Raw genomic sequence first — 23,712 nt, forward strand, 5'->3', positions numbered from 1 at the left:
TTACATACACTACTGAAACACTCTTATAAACACTACTGAAACATTCTTACATACACTACTGAAACACTCTTATAAACACTACTGAAACATTCTTACATACACTACTGAAACACTCTTATAAACACTACTGAAACATTCTTACATACACTACTGAAACACTCTTAAACACTACTGAAATGTTTTTGTCTCACGCACACACACACACGCACACACACTTGGAATTATTTTTCACTAGTATGTATAAACGGATTTCACCTGTGTGTGTGTGTGTGCTTTTTACACGTCCGTGTGAGAGACAACAATTTCAGTAGAATGTGTGCAAAGATTTCAGTTATGTGTATGAGTGCATCTTACCAGTGTGTATGCGAGCATTTTACCAGTGTGTGTAAGAGCATCTTACTAGTGTGTGTGAGCGATGTTGCATTCCGGTTCCGGTCACCAATAATCCCCGCCCCTTTTCAGACAAGTTTTTTTTTTTTTTTTAAAGCCAAGTTGTTGACAAAATGTCTGCCGACAAGTAGCTTAACCGAGGCGGGAGCTCCACTTCATAATTTGAGGGCTTCAGCGGAAAATATAAGAACACTTTCAATGCAACAAGGGTTGGGCTGCCGCCGTGGGTCGCCCCTGCAGGACGCGGCACCTGAGCGGCCACACAGGTGCCTTTCTCCTCCCGACAGCCAAGCAGCCTGGAGCAAATGTTACCTTGCGAGTTTACACTGCAGCATCATCAAGTGCAACGTTTCAGTTCATGGACATCGAAGCAAGAGGAGGAAAAGGTAATTAGACATTATTTATTTCTAAATGATTGTTGAATCCCTCGAAATGTAAGGCGACATGGCATTGTAGTGCGCTACAATGGTAACATGTCGAAATGTGAGTCACGTCGTGGTACGTCAGTAGCTAATCAAATACTAATGATAATGGATTACAATTATTTAGCGTTTTTGTATCGACTTGATAAGGGGTCCCCAAACTACGGCCAGCGGGCCGGTTACGGTCCACCAAAGTCCAACATCTGGTCCGCTGGAAAAAAAAAAAGTTGTATTATTATTTTCAATCTGTCTTTTCTAATCCATTTTTTGGTGTCCCCTAGCCGCTCAGGCTAATCATATGGTCAACAATGCATTTCCCTGTATGACTTATATTGTCTTGGCTGTTTTCATGTGATCTGATTGTTACATTCTTATTTCAGAGTCACCACACAGCTGCGTGACCATTTCAACAAGGACAGAATAAACAACCTCTGGATTCATGGAACTTCTCTGCACACAAATATATTAATTGGAATATTCAATAAATTTCACATAGAAACATTGTGATTATTATTTTCAACAGTGTGTTGAAAACAACCTTTTTTGGCTCAGAAAGGTTCCTTATGTCTTATTATTCATATGCTTTCAATACTTGTCGGTGTGTAATTCCAGACATAGATGTAAACATTAATGAGACAACAATGAACATTTTTCAACAAGTGAACCCACTTGAAAATGATGGCAACTATGGAATAGACATTTTCACTTCAATTCTGAACTTTATTCAGTGAACAATATGTGATATATAAGGTTTGTTAAAATGTTTTCTTCTCTTGTGCAGTGTATTCTGCAAATTAACATTTTGTAAAAAATAAATAAATAAGGAACCTGTTATACAGACATATATGAAGTTGCCCACTTTATTATTGCAAATATCAAAATAACACTGCAATATGTTTGTGCTGTAAACATTTATGTTTCTACTGTTGAGGTTTTTAAGTTATTTTATGTTCTGACGAGTAATGTCATCCAGCCCCCACCATCACACACACTTTGTCAAAATCTCCCCAAACTTGTCCCAAATGTTTGTGCTACACAATTTTTTTGTCTTATGATTATTGTATTTAGGCTAGGTGTAAATATTAACACATTAACTTAAACTATATATTTAGACAAACAATATATATTGTCTGACTACAAGAAGCATTGAAAAGTATATAAATAATAAGGCATAACAGGGGCGTCACTAGCTTTTAAGGACAGGGGGGGCTTAGCCCCCAGGAGATGCACAGGATGCGAGCGAACGTAGCGCACGAGCAAAACACTTCACAAACGGCTAACAAAGACTTATAAATAATTTATTGTTATTATTATTATTTCAGTCGGTTTATTTTCAATCTGTGTTCAGTACAACAACAAACATGGCTTTGCACAGTGATATTTTATTTACAGCATCAACAAGAAACAATTACTTGCATGATCCTTCAAGATACACTGAAACACAATGAAAGTCATGGCATTAGCCTCTATGTTATTACTTCACAACATAGAGGCTAATGCCACCACTTTAGCTCACAATACAATAATTGTTTGTTCCCAAATATTTTGAAGTTGCACAGATTACATTTTGGGCACATATGTGACTAAAATGGTTGTAAATTAAAGCCCTGGAAATATTACTTAGTTACTTGAATTAAAGTAATATCTGGATCGGGATAATCTGGCTTAAATATAATATATATATATATATATATATATATGTATGTGTGGGGAAAAAATCACAAGACTATTTCATCTCTACAGGCCTGTTTCATGAGGGGGGGTACCCTCAATCATTAGGAGATTTTAATGGGAGCATTCGCATACCATGGTTTATATAGGGCACAGAGTGGGTGGGTACAGGCTGGCGTAGGGGCGTGGTGATTGGCTCATGTGTTACCTAGGAGGTGTTTCCGTCTATGGCGGCATGCTGTTACAATTTCGCTGCGCTTGTTGAGGGATGACAGGTCTGGACGGTAAATAATAAACAGTTTCTCTTTCAAGCATAGGTTGCATCTTTTATTACCACTATTGTAAGGTGTGCTGGATGCAAGAATTTGCCATGTTATTGAATATTCAACATTATTGTCTTTGAGGTCCCAAATGTGTTTGCTGAGTTCTGTGGTATTTCGCAGGTTTTTGTTCCTGAAAGAAGCCTTGTGATTGTTCCATCTGGTTTTGAATTCTCCCTCGGTTAATCCTACATATGTGTCGGATGTGTTAATGTCCTTGCGTATTACCTTAGATTGGTAGACAACTGATGTTTGTAAGCACCCCCCGTTGAGAGGGCAATCAGGTTTCTTTCGGCAGTTACAGCTTTTGTTGGTTTTGGAGTCGCTCTGTCTGGGGGCCGACGGCTCATTTGCAATTGTTTTGTTGTGGTTTGAGATGATTTGTCGTATATTGTTCATGCAGCTGTAGCTCAATTTAATGTTGTTCTTGTTGAATACTTTTCTTAGGGTGTTGTCTTTGGGAAAGTGTTTGTCAATCAGATTGAGGAATTTGTGTCCAATGTTAGTTGAGACGTTTTTGCTGTATGGGGGGTTGTACCAGATGATGTCGTTCCGTTTTCTGTTCTTTTTTGGCTGGTTTCCTGGCGTGGGTTCATAGGTGAGGGTGAAATTGTATCCGCTTTCATCAAGGGCTTTTTGGTACGGGGGGGTTGCTTGGTCAAATTCAGCTTTGCTAGATGACAGCATCGATAGCCTTTTATTGATTCCGGTAGGTATTCTTTTCGTGGTGGTGGGTGGGTGGTTGCTGTCATGGTGCACGTATTGGAGTGTTGTGTTGGGTTTCGTGAATGGTTGGTAGCTGTTATTTCTCAGGTTGAAAGTGACGTCAAGGAAGTTGACGGTTTGCTTGTTGGCTTCAATCGTGATCCGTAGGCCGTTCTCTTTGAAAATTTGGCATATGCGCTTCTTGGTATTCTCGCTGCTCCTTGGCGAGGCGCGACACACTGCCAGTCCGTCATCACGGTAAATACCAAGGTTCAGATTGAGGCTAGCGAGCTGGGAGAGGAGGAAACTCCCAACGAGTTCACACGTTTCTGCTCCGTCAAAACTTCCCATAGTGACGTCAAATGTTGCATTGTTCTTTTTTTGCCATGGTGTACTGTTGTGGATCAGAATGGGGTTTTTTGCGTGGATGATGATGTTTCTTTCGTTGCCTGTGATTGAGTCGTAGTCTGAGGCGAAGTCTAGTGCTTGAGTCAGTAGGTCTTGCGTGATGGAAGGGTAAAATTCCTCGATATCAAAGGAGATAAAGTTGTGCTGTTGTTTGTCTTGGATGTTGTTGAACCATTTGATTACTGCTGCTGTATTTCTCCATTGGTTGAGTGGTGTTTTGTCCTTGATTTTTGTGTTGACTCTGTCCAGGATTATTTTGCTGATTTTTCCTATTTCAGATTTAGTTGGGTTTATTAGTCGGCATGTTGGGTTATTTGCGAAGTTGGGTTTGTGGTCCTTCAATGTGATGAAGGCTTCCTTGTTGGCTGTGGCGTCCACCCTGTCCTCAATGTCCAGTTCAGCCGCGATCCTTTTATTTTCCAGGTGGATGTTCTGTAAGGTGTTGGGTTGCGCAAAACACCACTCAACCAATGGAGAAATACAGCAGCAGTAATCAAATGGTTCAACAACATCCAAGACAAACAACAGCACAACTTTATCTCCTTTGATATCGAGGAATTTTACCCTTCCATCACGCAAGACCTACTGACTCAAGCACTAGACTTCGCCTCAGACTACGACTCAATCACAGGCAACGAAAGAAACATCATCATCCACGCAAAAAACTCCATTCTCATCCACAACAGTACACCATGGCAAAAAAAGAACAATGCAACATTTGACGTCACTATGGGAAGTTTTGACGGAGCAGAAACGTGTGAACTCGTTGGGAGTTTCCTCCTCTCCCAGTTCGCTAGCCTCAATCTGAACCTTGGTGTTTACCGTGATGACGGACTGGCAGTGTGTCGCGCCTCGCCAAGGAGCAGCGAGAATACCAAGAAGCGCATATGCCAAATTTTCAAAGAGAACGGCCTACGGATCACGATTGAAGCCAACAAGCAAACCGTCAACTTCCTTGACGTCACTTTCAACCTGAGAAATAACAGCTACCAACCATTCACGAAACCCAACACAACACTCCAATACGTGCACCATGACAGCAACCACCCACCCACCACCACGAAAAGAATACCTACCGGAATCAATAAAAGGCTATCGATGCTGTCATCTAGCAAAGCTGAATTTGACCAAGCAACCCCCCCGTACCAAAAAGCCCTTGATGAAAGCGGATACAATTTCACCCTCACCTATGAACCCACGCCAGGAAACCAGCCAAAAAAGAACAGAAAACGGAACGACATCATCTGGTACAACCCCCCATACAGCAAAAACGTCTCAACTAACATTGGACACAAATTCCTCAATCTGATTGACAAACACTTTCCCAAAGACAACACCCTAAGAAAAGTATTCAACAAGAACAACATTAAATTGAGCTACAGCTGCATGAACAATATACGACAAATCATCTCAAACCACAACAAAACAATTGCAAATGAGCCGTCGGCCCCCAGACAGAGCGACTCCAAAACCAACAAAAGCTGTAACTGCCGAAAGAAACCTGATTGCCCTCTCAACGGGGGGTGCTTACAAACATCAGTTGTCTACCAATCTAAGGTAATACGCAAGGACATTAACACATCCGACACATATGTAGGATTAACCGAGGGAGAATTCAAAACCAGATGGAACAATCACAAGGCTTCTTTCAGGAACAAAAACCTGCGAAATACCACAGAACTCAGCAAACACATTTGGGACCTCAAAGACAATAATGTTGAATATTCAATAACATGGCAAATTCTTGCATCCAGCACACCTTACAATAGTGGTAATAAAAGATGCAACCTATGCTTGAAAGAGAAACTGTTTATTATTTACCGTCCAGACCTGTCATCCTTCAACAAGCGCAGCGAAATTGTAACAGCATGCCGCCATAGACGGAAACACCTCCTAGGTAACACATGAGCCAATCACCACGCCCCTACGCCAGCCTGTACCCACCCACTCTGTGCCCTATATAAACCATGGTATGCGAATGCTCCCATTAAAATCTCCTGATGATTGAGGGTACCCCCCCTCATGAAACAGGCCTGTAGAGATGAAATAGTCTTGTGATTTTTTTCCCACACATACATATATTGCGCTCTACTACGGTATCGAGCACTATTTTTTGGATAACCTTATTAAGACATATATATATATATATATATATATATATATATATATATATATATATATATATATATATAGTCTGAATAGAAATGAGAAAGGTTTATATATACTGTAAATAAGAAAGACGTAGAGTCCGTCTGCTGATCTGAAAAAGAGCCAAAGCTGTCAAAGAGTTGAGGGATCATCTTCAAAGTGCAATGCTGAAACAAATAATGCAAACAATAAAATGTAACTTCCAGGCCTTGAGATTAACGTAGTCCCGGGGACGGTAAAAAAAAATGCACGTGACGAAATGAAATGCTCCCGGGACAATGGCTTTTAACCATTGTTTTTCTTTTTATGCATTTATTAATTTTACATTTGATATTAAATGTCTTGGTTTTTCCTCCCTCTGAAAATACAATACAATAAAACAAATATATTTAATGATGTTTTTTTCATTATTTTAACAATAGGCTAATGTATATTACTTTATATAGACTCTACCAGAAACACAAAACTTAAAAACTAAATTATTTACAATTGCAGACACAAGGTTTCGTGCAAGGTTTCACTCATTGTAAAGGAAGACGGAAGTCCACGCAGGAGAAAAATGACTACACAGATGGTGTCTGGGTTTTTCTTATATTTATATATATATATATATATATATATATATATATATATATATATATATATATGCAAGGTCGCAAAGAAAATGCGGACTGGATTTTGAGTGATGTGGGCATTTTCTATATGAACAAGTGGAATGGATTGGATACCGACGCACTAAAGGGGCTCTCTACCTTACGCTATGAAGTGAGGGGAAACTGAGTGAATAATGACAGGTTATATAATTATTTATTTAAACTCATATTCGGGCCACTTTATAATGAATATGTCGGCATGTATTTGTAAAAGAAAAAAAAAAAAATTGTCCCCAAATTATTTAGGGGGGCTTAAGAATATTTTAGGGGGGCTTGAGCCCCCCTAAAACAGGCCTAACAACGCCAATGAGGCATAAGGAACCTTTTTTGAGCAAAAAAAAAAGGATATTTAATATGTTTATGTGAAATGTATTGAATATTCCAATTAATATATTTGTGTGCAGAGAAGTTCCATGAATCCAGAGGTTGTTTATCCCGTCCTTGTTGAAATGGTCACGCAGCTGTGTGGTGACTCTGGAATAAGAATGTAACAATCAGATCACATGAAAACAGCCAAGACAATATAAGTCATACGGGAAAATGCATTGTTGACCATATGATTAGCCTGAGCGGCTAGGGGACACCAAAAAATGGATTAGAAAAGACAGATTGAAAATAATAATACAACTTTTTTTCCCCCCAGCGGACCAGATGTTGGACTTTGGTGGACCGTAACCGGCCCGCGGGCCGTAGTTTGGGGACCCTTATCAAGTCGATACAAAAACGCTAAATAATTGTAATCCATTATCATTAGTATTTGATTAGCTACTGACGTACCACGACGTGACTCACATTTCGACATGTTGCCATTGTAGCGCACTACAATGCCATGTCGCCTTACATTTCGAGGGATTCAACAATCATTTAGAAATAAATAATGTCTAATTACCTTTTCCTCCTCTTGCTTCGATGTCCATGAACTGAAACGTTGCACTTGATGATGCTGCAGTGTAAACTCGCAAGGTAACATTTGCTCCAGGCTGCTTGGCTGTCGGGAGGAGAAAGGCACCTGTGTGGCCGCTCAGGTGCCGCGTCCTGCAGGGGCGACCCACGGCGGCAGCCCAACCCTTGTTGCATTGAAAGTGTTCTTATATTCTCCGCTGAAGCCCTCAAATTATGAAGTGGAGCTCCCGCCTCGGTTAAGCTACTTGTTGGCAGACATTTTGTCAACAACTTGGCTTTAAAAAAAAAATAAAAATAAAAAAAATAAAATAAAAACTTGTCTGAAAAGGGGCGGGGATTATTGGTGACCGGAACCGGAATGCAACATCGCTCACACACACTAGTAAGATGCTCTTACACACACTGGTAAAATGCTCGCATACACACTGGTAAGATGCACTCATACACATAACTGAAATCTTTGCACACATACTACTGAAATTGTTGTCTCTCACACGGACGTGTAAAAAGCACACACACACACAGGTGAAATCCGTTTATACATACTAGTGAAAAATAATTCCAGGTGTGTGTGCGTGTGTGTGTGTGCGTGAGACAAAAACATTTCAGTAGTGTTTATAAGAGTGTTTCAGTAGTGTATGTAAGAATGTTTCAGTAGTGTTTATAAGAGTGTTTCAGTAGTGTATGTAAGAATGTTTCAGTAGTGTTTATAAGAGTGTTTCAGTAGTGTATGTAAGAATGTTTCAGTAGTGTTTATAAGAGTGTTTCAGTAGTGTATGTAAGAATGTTTCAGTAGTGTTTATAAGAGTGTTTCAGTAGTGTATGTAAGAATGTTTCAGTAGTGTTTATAAGAGTGTTTCAGTAGTGTTTATAAGAGTTTCAGTAGTATATGTAAGAGCATTTCAGTAGTGTTTATAAGAGCATTTCAGTAGTGTTTATAAGAGCATTTCAGTAGTGTTTATAAGAGCGTTTCAGTAGTGTTTATAAGAGCATTTCGGTAGTGTATGTAAGAGTGTTTCAGTTGTGTTTATAAGAGTGTTTCAGTAGTGTTTATAAGAGCATTTCAGTAGTGTTTATAAGAGTGTTTCAGTAGTGTGTATAAAAGAAAAAGATTTCAGTTGTTTATGTGAGAGCATTTCAGTAGTGTATGTAAGAGCATTTCAGTAGTGTTTATAAGAGTGTTTCAGTAGTGTGTATAAAAGAAAAACATTTCAGTTGTTTATGTGAGAGCATTTCAGTAGTGTATGTAAGAGGTAATTCTGAATTATGTCCCTAACGGCCCCTCATACGCACGCACGCACGCACGCACGCACGCACACACACACACACACACACACACACAAAACTAGTGTGGTTGCGCCATCTTTCAATCTGGCTGTGAATTCACTGCATGGCGTGAGAAGAGAAACTGTAATATCTTGATATATCAACTTAATAGGAACTTGTCTTTAGTTTTGTTGGTTTTAATGCAGTGTGGCAACATCCTGACACTTCCAATGTGTCGGTTTAATTAGTTGCTTCCCAAACTACTGTGTAGTGTTCAATAACTTATACACTACTGCTATCTAGTTCCTCAAATCTGCAACGACCTTCAAATCTACTTGAACTATTTTATTACATTAGCTGCTCCTACCTGGCTCCCAGACAATCTCTCCAGTGATAAACAGCACCCTTGTGAAGCTGGAATATGTTTTACTGTATTTATTGGCAGGCTTAAATAAGTCATAAAAAGTATCAATACTTATCGATATCAATCCGTATAAACAAGGTAAATTGTGTTATAGTTTTCAGTCATATTGCCGAGCCCTACTGAATCATACTCTGGACAACATCTTGGAGACACTGCTCTGCACGGTGAAGTATGATGAATTTAAGGACCAGAAATAGATAATTAAAGTGAAAAGTTTAAATTAGTTTTTGCCCGCTCAAAAAACAAACATTTTAATATGGATTGCTTTCCCTGGCTGCAAGCGACCTGGAAAAGTTGTTGCTTCAAGATTCCACTGGAGGACAGTGCAGGGAAGATGCAACAAATTATTTTCCTGTCAACAACACCTGGTGAGTTGAACTCTGTTCGCCGTCCCTGCAAAGCGGCTCCAGGCCTATAATTAAAGTTAAAGTACCAATGATTGTCACACACACACTAGGTGTGGCGAAATTATTCTCTGCATTTGACCCATCACCCTAGATCACCCCCTGGGAGGTGAGGGGAGCAGTGAGCAGCAGCGGTGGCTGCGCCCGGGAATCATTTTTGGTGATTTAACCCCCAATTCCAACCCTTGATTCTGAGTGCCAAGCAGGGAGGTAATGGGTCCCATTTTTATAGTCTTTGGTATGACTCGGCCGGGGTTTGAACTCACAACCTACCTAGACATAATAACACAAACACCTTGTACTGCACATTGGCACACATGCCCCCACCCCCTCCTTTGCCACTGCTTAACTCCTGAGGTGCTACGGATGGCCGGAGCAGTGCCAGAAGGGCTGCAGCTTCGTCACCAGAGCCCCCCTTCACACTGTTGCAATTCTCGTGGTTTCTGTGTCGTAACATGTGTAAATGTGCTTATTGTGGCTATCAATTTTTTTCCCCCCTCACCCCAGACTGAGCCCCGCTGAGCCTAGTCTGGGATAAACTTCTTAAAAATCATTCCTCCCCCCCAACTTTCCCACCTTTTACAGGGCGCCATAAGTGGCGACCCATCAGCGTTCCTGTTTTGTGACCCTCTGCAATGCATGTCTACTCTTTAACGGGTGTGTGCTAAAAATTGAAATTTTGTTGAACTTGTGCAATGACAATAATGTATATTTCCTTATATCCTTAAGTATAGCAAAAAAAAGTCACATCCCAAAAAAAAACTTACACAACAATTTGTATGTTTTATTGATGCCTCAAAAGCTTTGATCATGTAAATCATGAACATGTGTTATACAAATTGCACTTCAGAGTAGTTCCAAAATATTTGAGAATTTGAGTGTTTTGGCATGCTCAGCAGTCTGTCTAAAATGGAAAAACGGTTTCATCTCCTCCACAAGGTAGTATTTTGTCTCTTTTTCTTTTTAATTTGTACAGTATTTGCAGTACAGTGGTACCTCCTCAATCTACCAGCACAATCAAGATCGAACTCGGAATACTCTTATTTTAAAGTACCAGTAGAGCTGAAAAGTCAAGTTGACTTTATATACTTAATTGTGTTTCATTGTATCTATTAAACCATGTCCAATTGTATCTACAATCCGCAAAGCATGTGAAAATACCGTCTAAACTAGATATGTCAAATATGCGGCCCGGATCAGGCCCACAAACAGGTTCAATCCGGCCCACGAGATGAATTTAACAAGTGTAAAATTGAGCTGCATTTTTAAATTAAAGAAACTGTTGTTCTAAATGTGTCCACTGGATGTCGCAATAGCAATTCTGTTCGTCAAGCAAATAGTTTATACTGGGGCTAGCAAGTATACCAAGCAAGAGGTACACAGTAAAGTGGGGCTTCGACTCCTCCCCCTCGACCCAACATAAAACAAACCGGAGTGAAATGAACAATTGGTATCCACACCTAAAATGCTGCATGATACACTGCACAATGATATAGTTCTGTGAAAATGATTGTCTTCTGTGCAAATTTCAAGAAAGTAAACAGTGTGTGATTTACTGCGATACCAAGTTTTTATTTTTGGTTTGTTGAAATTGTTCACACATTGCACAGGTTTTATTTTTCTATCAATACACAGTGATGCCTAAAGGGCAGAGAGTAACTCAACCAACCCTCTTGAACAGTTTCTACCTCAGTTTGTATGGTTTGTTGAGTTAACACATGATTAATATGTGGAGATGACAAATTAGGTAGTTGATACAAAGAAGCGTTTTATTTATGCTTTGTTTGTTTTTTCGTTCAATCCTAAACGTGATGTGACTCAACGTTTAATTGCTCTGTAGATAAACAGATTAAGTCTAAGTTTATTGTGTTCTTCATGGTGTTTTTGAAACTGCACCATTTTATCCTCAGAATTTTCCATCAACTTGAAGTGTTTTGTCAAGATGATTATTTTTGATATGTACATTTCAGAATGTGCTTGTTTGAACTTTATTTTGATAAAACAAAGAAAACTATCTGAAATTGTCATAGTTTTATTTTTAAGTTATTATGCCATGGTTTTTACCTGTCCGACCCATGTGGCAATACTTTTTCCTCCATGCGGTCCCTGAGATAAAATGAGTTTGACTATCCTGGTCTAAACATTACAAAATGCCACAAATTCAGTCGGCCATGTTGAATATTCCGCTTTGAATAACTTAAGCAATTTCCGTAGATTCTACGTCACTGTAGCAACGCTTCTGCACTCTGACCATATCATCAGATAGGTCATACTGGAAATACACAAACATTGGAAAGAGATATGCTGTTTTCATTATTCACAATCCTTATGTAAGACAAGCACACATATGCTTGGCTTTTTTTATGCAATTGAAATTGTAAATGAATCGCTAACAATTGAGTCAACAGATCGAGGGTCCTCTATTGCGCCCATTATACCGTTTAAAAATGTCCAAAAACCGCCAACAATTCTCCATGTACAAGTTGTTACCTGAAAATAGCCAAATATGAGTGATATTGTTATTATAAAGGCTAACGTGGATGGCCTATTTTAGCAGCGCCGTGAGCTAATGCTAGCTTATGCTTCTATTGTTGACACATTGAGCCGACGGAATGAATTGAAATTGATTTAATCAGTGCTTGGCCCAGCCAAAACACCACAATCTTACCATGCAACATGCCTTTTAAAAAGATCAGCAAAATTTTAGATAATATTGTTTGAAAACAATTCAATAGTGGAACAAATAACTATAGTGAATTAATTTGTATGGAAAACAAAAAAAATATTCACATAAAATACACAGATAATATATTCTGTTTATTAGAATATAATGTGTGGAAAACAATGTCTTTACTCATCACTATAAGTGATGAAATGCAGCAATTGCTGTGGTCCGCAGAGATGTTGGTTTCATGTTGGTGGTAGAAAATGTTCCTCTAGAGCTCTCCCTGACTGAGCCTTCACTGCGCTGTCCTGGTGCGGGGAGATCTTGTGAGATGTACCGCTCTGAACAATGGTTGTCTACTGTGAGAACAAACTTCTAAAAAGTGTTGCTCCTTCTTCCTATTTCTCCGTCAAACATAGCTTCTCCAAATTTCCGTGACTCAAAAAGTTTTTTTTTGACGTTTTTGCCAGCGCAATAGCTGGCTCCTCTCGCTTCCAGCATGGTGCATACAAGCATTGCTAGACTCAAACTGCGTAGCTATGTCGGCCGCTCGTCGGTCATGATAGTATATATTTCTTTGATTCAATGAATAGCTGCCTCTTTTTCTCAGCTAGTACTTGACAGTCTTTTTTTTCTCAGTTCCCATGGTTGGAAAACAAAGATATGTCGATCTGTAGCTAGACTAATGCGAGGAGACCGGATGTTTTGAGACAAATTTTTGGACGTTCTTTTGTAGTAGCGTTGAGGCTTGTAGCTTAAACTATGCTCGCAAGTCAATCATAAAAAAACTAGAGAGAGTATCTGAAAATACTCAGGTTGAGGTACCACTCTATATGAACGATTTATCTTAGTTGTGAAACAATTGTAAGACTGGCTGTCAGGTTGGCAAAACTACCATAAACCACCAGATACTGACTATTAGTGATTTTATGTGCACACGGTCTTCAGTAATTGTTAAGGCTCTTGCTCAATCAAAAAAAAAAAAGAGGTAATATCATGATCATTAGGAGTAAAGAAAACACTGAACACTGACTTACTTTGTCAGGCCACATCTTTAAAGTCTGTGATAAGATTAAATACTTGGGACACTACATACAGTATCCACTGACCTGTCAGATGACAGACACATCGACAGGCAACGGTGTATGGACTATGCACAATCCAACATACTTGCTCGTAAGTGTTCTATCTGTTCAATATCTTAACTTTTTAAAGCATATTGTACTTCACTACAAAAAAGCAGTATGAAGGTGGCATTCAATGATGATATGAGAATGCTGCTTCAGATGCCTTGCTGGACCAGTGGTCAAACAGATGTTTGTTAACGCTGTGCTGTTGTGCTTTGCAACCTCACATACGATGCAAGTGTAGGCCAACATACTCTGACCAATGCTGTACAGAGCGGTTAGGTTCTACTTGAGTCCGTGGAAACACTGGGGCCTTAAGTCTATATGGCAGTGGATGAACATTTTCGTTTGTGTCTTGTGTGTGTGTGTTGATCTTTCTGTTATACAAGGTGTGTCTAAAATTACAATTGATGATGATGATCACGATAAACACAAGAACCAAAGCAGATGCCATTTAAACACATTACCAACAACACGAAAGAGCTGTGGAAAGTTATAATATTCATTAGATCAGACAGAATTTGAGGAATCTGATATAAACACATTTTCTCTCCAAGCTGAATGCCTCTCAAATACTGACACCGTTTTTTATTTCTCATCGCTACTCTTTATGTTCAGGGCATCATTCAATTTAAATTGCAATAAATAAGAATGAGAGATAAGATTAGCCATTTACTGGTCTTTTGCTCATAACGCACAAACACATACAGTATAACCATCCACAGTGCCTCATACTGTTGCATCAAGAACAAAGTGTGGCTATACTGTTTAACTCCACATAAAATAGACCCCATGCAGTGGTTATAGGCTATACAGTACACAGATGAAGAAGGACCCTGCATTATTTCTTTGGTGTGTGTGTTTTGAGAGAAAACTGAACCGAACATGTCTGACTTACCACTAAGCTGTATGACGATGCTTTTGAGACGACGGACCATCTCACTCCTTTTGAGTAGCTCTTGTCGTTTGACCAGCAGCAGATTCACCAGCAAAAGGATGATGACAGCAGTCGCATTGACCAGCTCAATACCAAAACTGAAAGGTAGAAACATTTGCAGTGAAAAAATTATATCTATAAAAACTTAAGTGAGGAACAACTTGTATTGCAAATGATGATCTAAAATCAGCTGGAAGGCATTTGCGAAGACAGTCTTATACATGCTCGAAAAAGTATGTAAATTTTACACAAAAAAAAATGAGTCAAAGTCTTTGCAGTCCGCCGCAATGCAAGGTTAAAGTTTTTGGTTAGAGGTGCACATCACGTGATGTCAGAGGGTTTAGAGCAGAAGAAGCAATACATGTAGTAATACAGACGCATTAAATTCAACTGTTCATTTAGTTGTCTAATAGAGAAAATAAACTATCAAAAAAGGAAGGCTTGATACAAATCCAAAATATCTTACAGTTAACTTAATTGATCCGGACCTATTATATAAGACGATTGAAAAACCAGACTCCCTGTGACTGCGTGGGTTCCCTACGGGTACTCCGGCTTCCTCCCACCTCCAAAGACATGCACCTGAGGATACGTTGATTGGCAACACTAAATTGGCCCTAGTGTGTGAATGTGAGAGTGAATGTTTTCTGTCTATCTGTGTTGGCCCTGTGATGAGGTGGCGACTTGTCCAGGGTGTACCCCGCCTTCCGCCCGATTGTAGCTGAGATAGGCTCCAGCGCCCCCCGCGACCCTGAAGGGAATAAGCGGTAGAAAATGGATGGATGGATGAAAAACCAGGGACCTACCTGCCTTTTGGCTGGCTGCCATAACAACACAAGAATCCCAGTGCCACCAAAATAGTGAGAGCAGCTCCTGGCCAGTGCAAACAGGAGTGGCGGTTTCCATGGTAAAGGAAACTATTTACCCAGTTTTCCTGACAAAAGACAGAATAGTTATACGTTTTGCTGGCTCCTTCCAGACAAGGGATTTCACTGTATGAAAATGTGTTATTACAATTATTGTGACAAAAATTATCACGGTTATCATTATTGTCATGGTATTTTTAAATGTGCTCAAAATTATGTTCTAAAAGTTCTTATACTAAACTCCTTAAACCAAGTTATATTTAAAAAAAACAAGCACAAACAACACATGCATAATGATTCATAAGAAACATTACTGTGGATAAGAAATTGTGTTTCATGGACCTCATAATAATTGAATATGAACTAAAGCAAAACAAGCATTATATACACATTAATATGGCAGAAACTAAATAAACACAATGCTGAAATCGCCAAGAAAGCATGTGACTTGAGGAAACAGGGGATAATTTAGGGAACTTGGAGCGCCAACTGCAAAATATAAATTAAACTAAATGGGGCTCCAGAAGCAAGAGTCCTAGTTGTCAAAAACATCAAAGATCTGGACAAATATTAGAACTCCCAGAGCAACCACAACAACGATAATGGAGTCTGACGGAAAACAAACATTGACATTCAACTACAAAATTGCAATGCTCCAAGGGATTACCAAACAAGAAGATCCTTATTCAGGTACACATTCATCTACACTTACTAGACATTCATGAGACAACCCAAAAGATTGCTGAACAGAAATATATAAAACTGATAACCTTCAGCAGCATAGATCACATAAGTCCAGAATTAGGTAAGTATATAGTTTAAGATACAATTTTTTTATTTCATACCAGGAATAATTGTTTTTATTATACAGACAAACAATATAACAGGAACATTAAAATCGACAAACTGTCGATTATTAATATAAACAGCAAAAGTTTCTATGCAAAGTACAACAATGTGAAGCATTTTTTGGAACAATTCAAGAAAACCTTAAAAGTTATCGCTATCTCAGACCCATGGATAGATGCTAAAAAAGGAATGGATTTTTACTTGGAAGGATATGAACTAAATTATATCAACAGAACCAACAAGAACAGAGGAGGAGTAGCTGTATACGTGGTGAAAAACGTAAAACTACAAAGTGGTAAAAAATATGTCATTAGCTATTGATAATATCTTGGAGTGTACAAAACCCAAAACCAGTGAAGTTGGCACGTTGTGTAATTCGTAAATAAAAACAGAATACAATGATTTGCAAATCTTTTTCAATTTATATTCAATTGAATACACTGCAAAGACAAGATATTTAATGTTCGAACTGAGAAACATATTTTTTTTTGCAAATAATCATTATCTTAGAATTTAATGGCAGCAACACTCACAACCATTTTTACCACTGTGTTACTTGGCCTTTCCTTTTAACAACACTCAGTAAACAATTGGAAACTGAGGAGACCAATTTTTGAAGCTTTTCAAGTGGAATTATTTTCCATTCTTGCTTGATGTACAGCTTAAGTTGTTCAACATTCTGGGGTCTTCGTTGTGGTATTTTAGGCTTCATATTGCGCCACACATTTTCAATGGGAGACAGGTCTGGACTACAGGCAGGCCAGTCTAGTACCCGCACTCTTTTACTACGAAGCCACGCTGTTGTAACACATGGCTTGGCATTGTCTTGCTGAAATAAGCAGGGGCGTCTATGATAACGTTGCTTGGATGGCAACATATGTTGCTCCAAAACCTGTATGTAGCTTTCAGCATTAATGGTGCCTTCACAGGTGTGTAAGTAACCCATGCCTTGGGCACTAATACACCCCCATACCATCACATATGCTGGCTTTTGAACTTTGAGCCTATAACAATCCGGATGGTTCTTTCCCTCGTCCACACTTTCCAAAAACAGTTTGAAATGTGGACTCGTCACACCCCAGAACACTTTTCCACTTTGCATCAGTCCATCTTAAATGAGCTCGAGCCCAGCGGAGCCGGCAGCGTTTCTGGGTGTTGTTGATAAATGGCTTTCGCTTTGCATAGTAGAGTTTTAACTTGCACTTACAGATGTAGCGACAAATTGTAGTTACTGACAGTGGTTTTCTGAAGTGTTCCTGAGCCCATGTGGTGATATCCTTTACACACTGATGTCGCTTTTTGATGCAGTACCGCATCATCGAATGTCCGTAATATCATCGCTTACGTGCAGTGATTTCTCCAGATTATCTGAACCTTTTGATGATATTACGGACCGTAGATGGTGAAATCTTTCAATTCCTTGCTCATTGAGAAATGTTGTTCTTAAACTGTTCGACAATTTGCGCACGCATTTCTTCACAAAGTAGTGACCCTCGCCCCATCCTTGTTTGTGAATGACTGAGCATTTCATGGAAGCTGCCTTTATACCCAATCATGGCACTCACCTGTTCCCAATTAGCCTGTTCACCTGTGGGATGTTCCAAATAAGTGTTTGATGAGCATTCCTCAACATTCTAATTCTTTTTTGCCACTTGTGCTTGCTTTTTTAAACATGTTGCAGGCATCAAATTCCAAATGAGCTAACATTTGCAAAAAATAAAGTTTTCCAGTTGGAACATTAAGTGACTTGTCTTTGCAGTCTATTCAATTAAATATAGGTTGAAAAGGATTTGCAAATCGTTGTATTTAGATTTTATTTACTATTTACACAACATGCCAACGTCACTGGTTTTGGGGTCTGTAAATATAAGATACTGTAATTGGGTTTTTAAAAAAACCTCCACAATGTGGGTCACTGTTTGCCCTTTGCCAAAGCACTGGTGGGAAGCACTGATCTATACAAGCAATCAAAGAATACAAATAATAATTTACCATTTGAAAGTGTTGTTTAGTAAATCTTAACTTGAAATAAAAGTCTTACAGTATTCAGTACACCACTGATACTTTGTTAACTGTAGGGATGTCCCGGTCCAGGTTTTTGCACTTCCGATCCGATACCGATATTGTTTATGGACTTCCGATCCGATACCGATACTGACCGATACCGATACTGACCGATACTGGCCTATCCGAGCATGTATTAAAGTTTAAAGTTATTTAGCCTACTTAGTTGTCAGAATCATGTTGAAAAGGGTTTTAGTACTCTTGATAACAACTAGCCAGCTGAATTAGGGGAGTTTGAATAATACACAATGGTTGGTAACAAGAAACTGACCTGTTTATTCAAGAATAAACACAAAATAGACAAAATTATACATGACAAACAGAAATGGCATCATTGAACTAGGGCTGGGCGATATGGCCTTTTTTAAATATTGCGATATTTTAAGGCCATGTCACGATACACCATATATATGTGGATATGTTTAGTCCATGTCACGATATACCATATATATGTGGATATGTTTAGTCCATGTCACGATACACCATATATATGTGGATATGTTTAGTCCATGTCACGATACACCATATATATGTGGATATTTTGCCTTAGCCTTGAATGAATGAATAACTTGATGCATATAATCACAGCAGTATGATGATTCTATGTGTCTACATTAAAACATTCTTCTTCATACTGCATTAATATATGCTACTTTTAAACTTTCATGCAGAGAAGGAAATCACAACTAAAAAAAACACATTTTTTTTTCATACGGTGTTGATGTGGAAATGTTTGCCTCTGCATTTTGATGGTGTGGACGTGTGGCACCGAATGGAGATAAGCGTCTCGACAGACGTTACAATATTTGAACAATGATGACGTAAACTGTTTTCTCTGTCGTGTCCGTGTGTCGAAAATTGTTATGCGCGTATTTTTTTATTTGACTTTGTGCGTGGCATAGATTTGCCGTGCGCAATTGCACAGGCGCGCACCTTAGAGGGAGCGTTGCTCGCACGGCTGCGCTAGCATCACAGCTAACGTTAGCCATGCTGCTACCTGCTTGGGGAGGGCGTATACGTACGTAACGTATGACGTGACAGTATGTGACGTATGACGTGACAGTATGTGACGTGTGTAAGAAGGTGCGCTCGCTGTCTGTGAGAAGGAGACACAGGAAAGAGTGAGAAGAGCCTGTCGTGTAATGCCAGCAGCTAAAAGCAACTGCCTGAAAATCCACAGACCTGTGGATGTGTTGAAGGTGTGCTGGAAAATGCGAAACGGAAATTAGGGAGCAGCAGAAAAGTGGAATGTATTATTTAAATAGGTGCGTTGGAAGACACGGACCGGACTTTTTTTTAAAACTGGATCTGGATCGGCATTTTCCCATGCCTTGCCGATACGCATTTTTTGGCAAATATCGGCGGCCGATCCGATCCAAATATCGGATCGGGACATCCCTAGTTAACTGCATATTGTTTGTGATCACAAGTAAAAAAAACTATTAACTTTGAGATGAAGAAAAGTTGTTCTCTTTACCCCCACAAAACATATCAAAAGATAACAAAACCATGGCCCTAAAACCAGGTACGGACAGTCGCGCTGGATTCCTGTAAGGTTGCTGCAGGAGTAAATATGATTACATATATATGAACAAAATTACAGTTGTCAGCTGTTATTATATATTACCTCGATCAAAGATGGTGGAAATGTTTTTTATAAGATACCACAGTAGTAAACAGTAGGGAAGCAACGGTACTCGCTATAATCCTGCACGGGACAATCCGCCTTTAAAAAAAAAAATTGTGATAATTAAAATTAATCACGATTATTTTTTTGCCATATCGCCCAGCCCTACCATCATGGTATGGAAGTCAAACTATAGTCATAGGTCAATCGATATTTCTTTAAAACAACGCATACTGTAAATATTATAGTTTGACTTATTATGACACCACACATGAGAAAATAAATATTTAGTTACTACTTGACTAAACTTAAGAGGTACTTAAAAATAATACATAATTTCTGATGTAACACACTCCAATCTAGATCTTAACTTATAAACTAGTGTATGAAAGAAAGCAAAGTAAGTACATAAAGTACATATACTGTAATCGCATAAAATAGGATCTAATAAACAAATCTTAAAAAAAAAACCTTAGGAGAATAATACATCTAATATTTTGATGAGTCTAGATAAGAAATTAACTATACTATGAAGTTGTGCATACAATCTCATTATTATTGTTGTTGTTAGAGTTTTCGAAATTAAACATGTCCCAACAAAGAAGGAGAATACACAAACAGTGGTAAAGCATTTACAGAATTTGTGACATCCAGGCGTAGGGATTACTCGGTACTAGGGGTGTAACGGTACGTTTATTTGTAGTGAACCGTTTCGGTACGGGGGTTCCGGTTCGGTTCAGAGGTGTACGGAACGAGTTTCCACACGGACATATTAAGTAGCGTAACGCACGTTGTGTAAACAATGCACACCGAGGCACAACACACGGCATGCTAGCAGCTAACGGGCTACGATAGACTGACCATACGTCCTCTTTTCACCGGACATGTCCTCTTTAGCGGAGCTGTCAGGGCGGAGTTTCTTAAATGCCTCAAATGTCCGGCATTTTGAGTTAGGGTTGCGTGTATTTTCAATGTACGTTCAGGGTTAAGAAGGGATTAAAAACAAAACAAATTGTGCGCGCAGCAGCATTCGTGAGGGAGGGGCAGAGACAGAGAGAGCGAGAAAGTTATGATAAACGTGCATGCGTCGCCAGGCTCTGCTTTTTATCCATAGATTTATCAGATTTAATTTTTTATTATCGATAGCAGGGGTGTCAAAAGTGTGCCCCGAAGGCCATTTGCGGCCCACAGCTAATGTTTTAAAGGCCCACGGCACATTCTAAAAATACTATTAAAATAAACAAAAACATAACAAAAGTGAAATAAAAAAGCTTAAAGGTTAAATGTAATTTAGAAAAAGTTGCAATGTTGACTAATAAAACAAAGCTGTTTGGTTTGTTTTTCTTTCAAACTGTCATTGCTCAAAACATAATATTGAATCAAAATCAATGTTGTTATGAATTATTGACCTATCCAAGGTTCCGATTACTTCACATCAAATATTCCACTAAGAAAAATATTTTTGGTGGAAGATTTTGCAAATTTGGTAAATAAATAACCCAAAAATGTATATTTTGTTGTTTTTTTACTGTACCGAAAATGAACCGAACCGTGACCTCTAAACCGAGGTACGTACCGAACCGAAATGTTTGTGTACCGTTACATCCCTACTTGGTACATTAATTCAGATACGTTTAAAAAATTCAAAATAATGAAAATAAAGTAGCTGCTGCAACTACAACTAATTTATAGTCCAAAATATTCATAATATGAACAATTTACAAAGTTCAGCAAAAGTAAACATACCGATCGAAAGGTAATTTATTAAAAATCAATAAATAATACATCATACAACCTAGAAAATTATTGGATATGGCACAGTAATTATTTGTAGTGTGTACTGATGTTAAAGACAATATACACTTAATTGCACATGTACTATATAGATGATTAAATGCTTTATAATTCCACAAGAGTTTTGCAGCGGCACACGCACGTCTGCTTTATACAGGCACTCAAACATGCAAAAGGGTTTCCTTGGCTCGTTAGTGCGTGCTGATTTTAAAAATAATAACCCCCCCGAACCCAAAAGGGCCAAGCGGTAGGAAATGGATGGATGGATGGATGTACACTTCACTGCACATGTAATACATCATCATATTGCTAAACATGTTATAATTCTATCAGTGTTGGGTTTCAGCAGCACAGGTGTGCGTGCGCGCTATAAACATTGAAAAAAAAGATAATGTTGCCAGGGCTCTGTGTATGAGCAGGTTGGTTTTAAAAGATAATGTACATGTCATTGTGTACGTCTAGTACCGTATTTTTCGGACTATAAGTCGCAGTTTTTTTTTTCCATAGTTTGGCCGGGGGTGCGACTTATACTCAGGAGCGACTTATGTGTGAAATTATTAACACATTACTGTAAAATATCAAATAATATTATTTAGCTCATTCACGTAAGAGACTAGACGTATAAGATTTAATCGGATTTAGCGAATAGGAGTGACAGATTGTTTGGTAAACGTATAGCATGTTCTATATGTTATAGTTATTTGAATGACTCTTACCATAATATGTTACGTTAACATACCAGGCACGTTCTCAGTTGGTTATTTATGCGTCATATAAACGTACACTTATTCAGCCTGTTGTTCACTATTCTTTATTTGTTTTAAATTGCCTTTCAAATGTCTATTCTTGGTGTTGGGTTTTATCAAATAAATTTCCCCCCAAAAATGTGACTTATATATGTTGTTTTCCTTCTTTATTATGCATTTTCGGCCGGTGCGACTTATACTCCGAAAAATGCGGTATATCAAAATAAACATAACAGAGGTGTAATGCCAACAAGTCAGCTGTGGCTGCTTTTTTCAGGCTTCTGATTGGACAAAATGTGCATGACAGCAGGTGTATGCATTTGTGTGTAGACATAGACCGTTTTGAAACTAAACTTGTGTGGGTGGAGATCGTTTTAACCCCAAATATGCGTTTTTGAAACTGTCCGTGTTCGTGTGGACATGGCCTTGTAATAACATTTAAAATTTACGTATTTTGATCATTTTAAGGATACGTGGCGCAATAATTTCAAAAACGCATCACGATTTTTATTTCTTCATTACTGATTATTACTCACTGCAGACTTCATGAGAGCGAACAAACATAACAAAACATCACTTACTATGCAACGTCTGCTGTCATTAGGATGCCGACTGCTGGGATGTTCATATATTCCCTACTCAGACGTCTTCTGCTCAGGTGAGATGCATGATTTATTATCTACAATAAACTTACACAGAGCAAGGAAGCGAGGAAACAGCTGACCACTTGATGATGTAAACATAGGGACACAGAGTAATCACGGCGCCGCAATGAGTAGTTGGTCTGCGTTAGCGCTTATAATAACAATATCACTAATACTTGGTAAATATTCAAATCACAAAATGTAAATGGAGTATTGTTGGCGGTTTTGAATGGTTATTTATTGGATTTCATTTGTCGTCATGTCTTTCATAATGATTGTGAACAATAGGCAAAATTCCAAAAAAAAGTGCAGTTCCCCTTTAAGTTCCAGTCTCAGATTTTGAGATAGGTTAATAGTTGTTAAAAGCCTATATTTAATCAAATGGAGGGAGTGCAGATAACATTGGCATGGTGAAAACAACATAAAAGTAATCCATAACATCACAAAAAAAGAATCAAAAACAGCACAAATATAAAAATGGGTTGATATGAATATGTTAACCAAGAATAGTGCAAATAGCTGAAGTTACATATAGGACAAACACATAGCCAAGTAACATACACCTCTCGGAGCCAAAGTGACTGTGCCATATAAACCGTGCCACACATATACTCTCAAAAGTTACAGTATACCTAACCACGTAGTGCTTCAAGTCCAAGATAAGTACACATCAATCGAG

The 23,712-nt window shown here is 38.6% G+C and overlaps 1 protein-coding gene across 3 annotated transcripts in view; it reads right to left on the reverse strand.

Annotated features, from left to right (window-relative positions):
• Positions 1–23,712, reverse strand: part of tmem94 (transmembrane protein 94) — a 120,143-nt gene that overhangs the window by 88,960 nt on the left and 7,471 nt on the right. For all 3 annotated transcript variants that reach the window (XM_061967040.2, XM_061967039.2, XM_061967042.2), the window contains exons 4-5: positions 15,250–15,377; positions 14,405–14,541 (exon numbers count right to left, since the gene is read on the reverse strand). In XM_061967040.2, the coding sequence (XP_061823024.2) occupies positions 14,405–14,541; positions 15,250–15,377 (265 nt within the window). The remainder of the gene's footprint in view (positions 1–14,404; positions 14,542–15,249; positions 15,378–23,712) is intronic.

The sequence above is a fragment of the Nerophis lumbriciformis genome, linkage group LG11 (assembly GCF_033978685.3).
Source record: "Nerophis lumbriciformis linkage group LG11, RoL_Nlum_v2.1, whole genome shotgun sequence".
In the NCBI taxonomy this organism is placed as follows: domain Eukaryota; kingdom Metazoa; phylum Chordata; class Actinopteri; order Syngnathiformes; family Syngnathidae; genus Nerophis; species Nerophis lumbriciformis.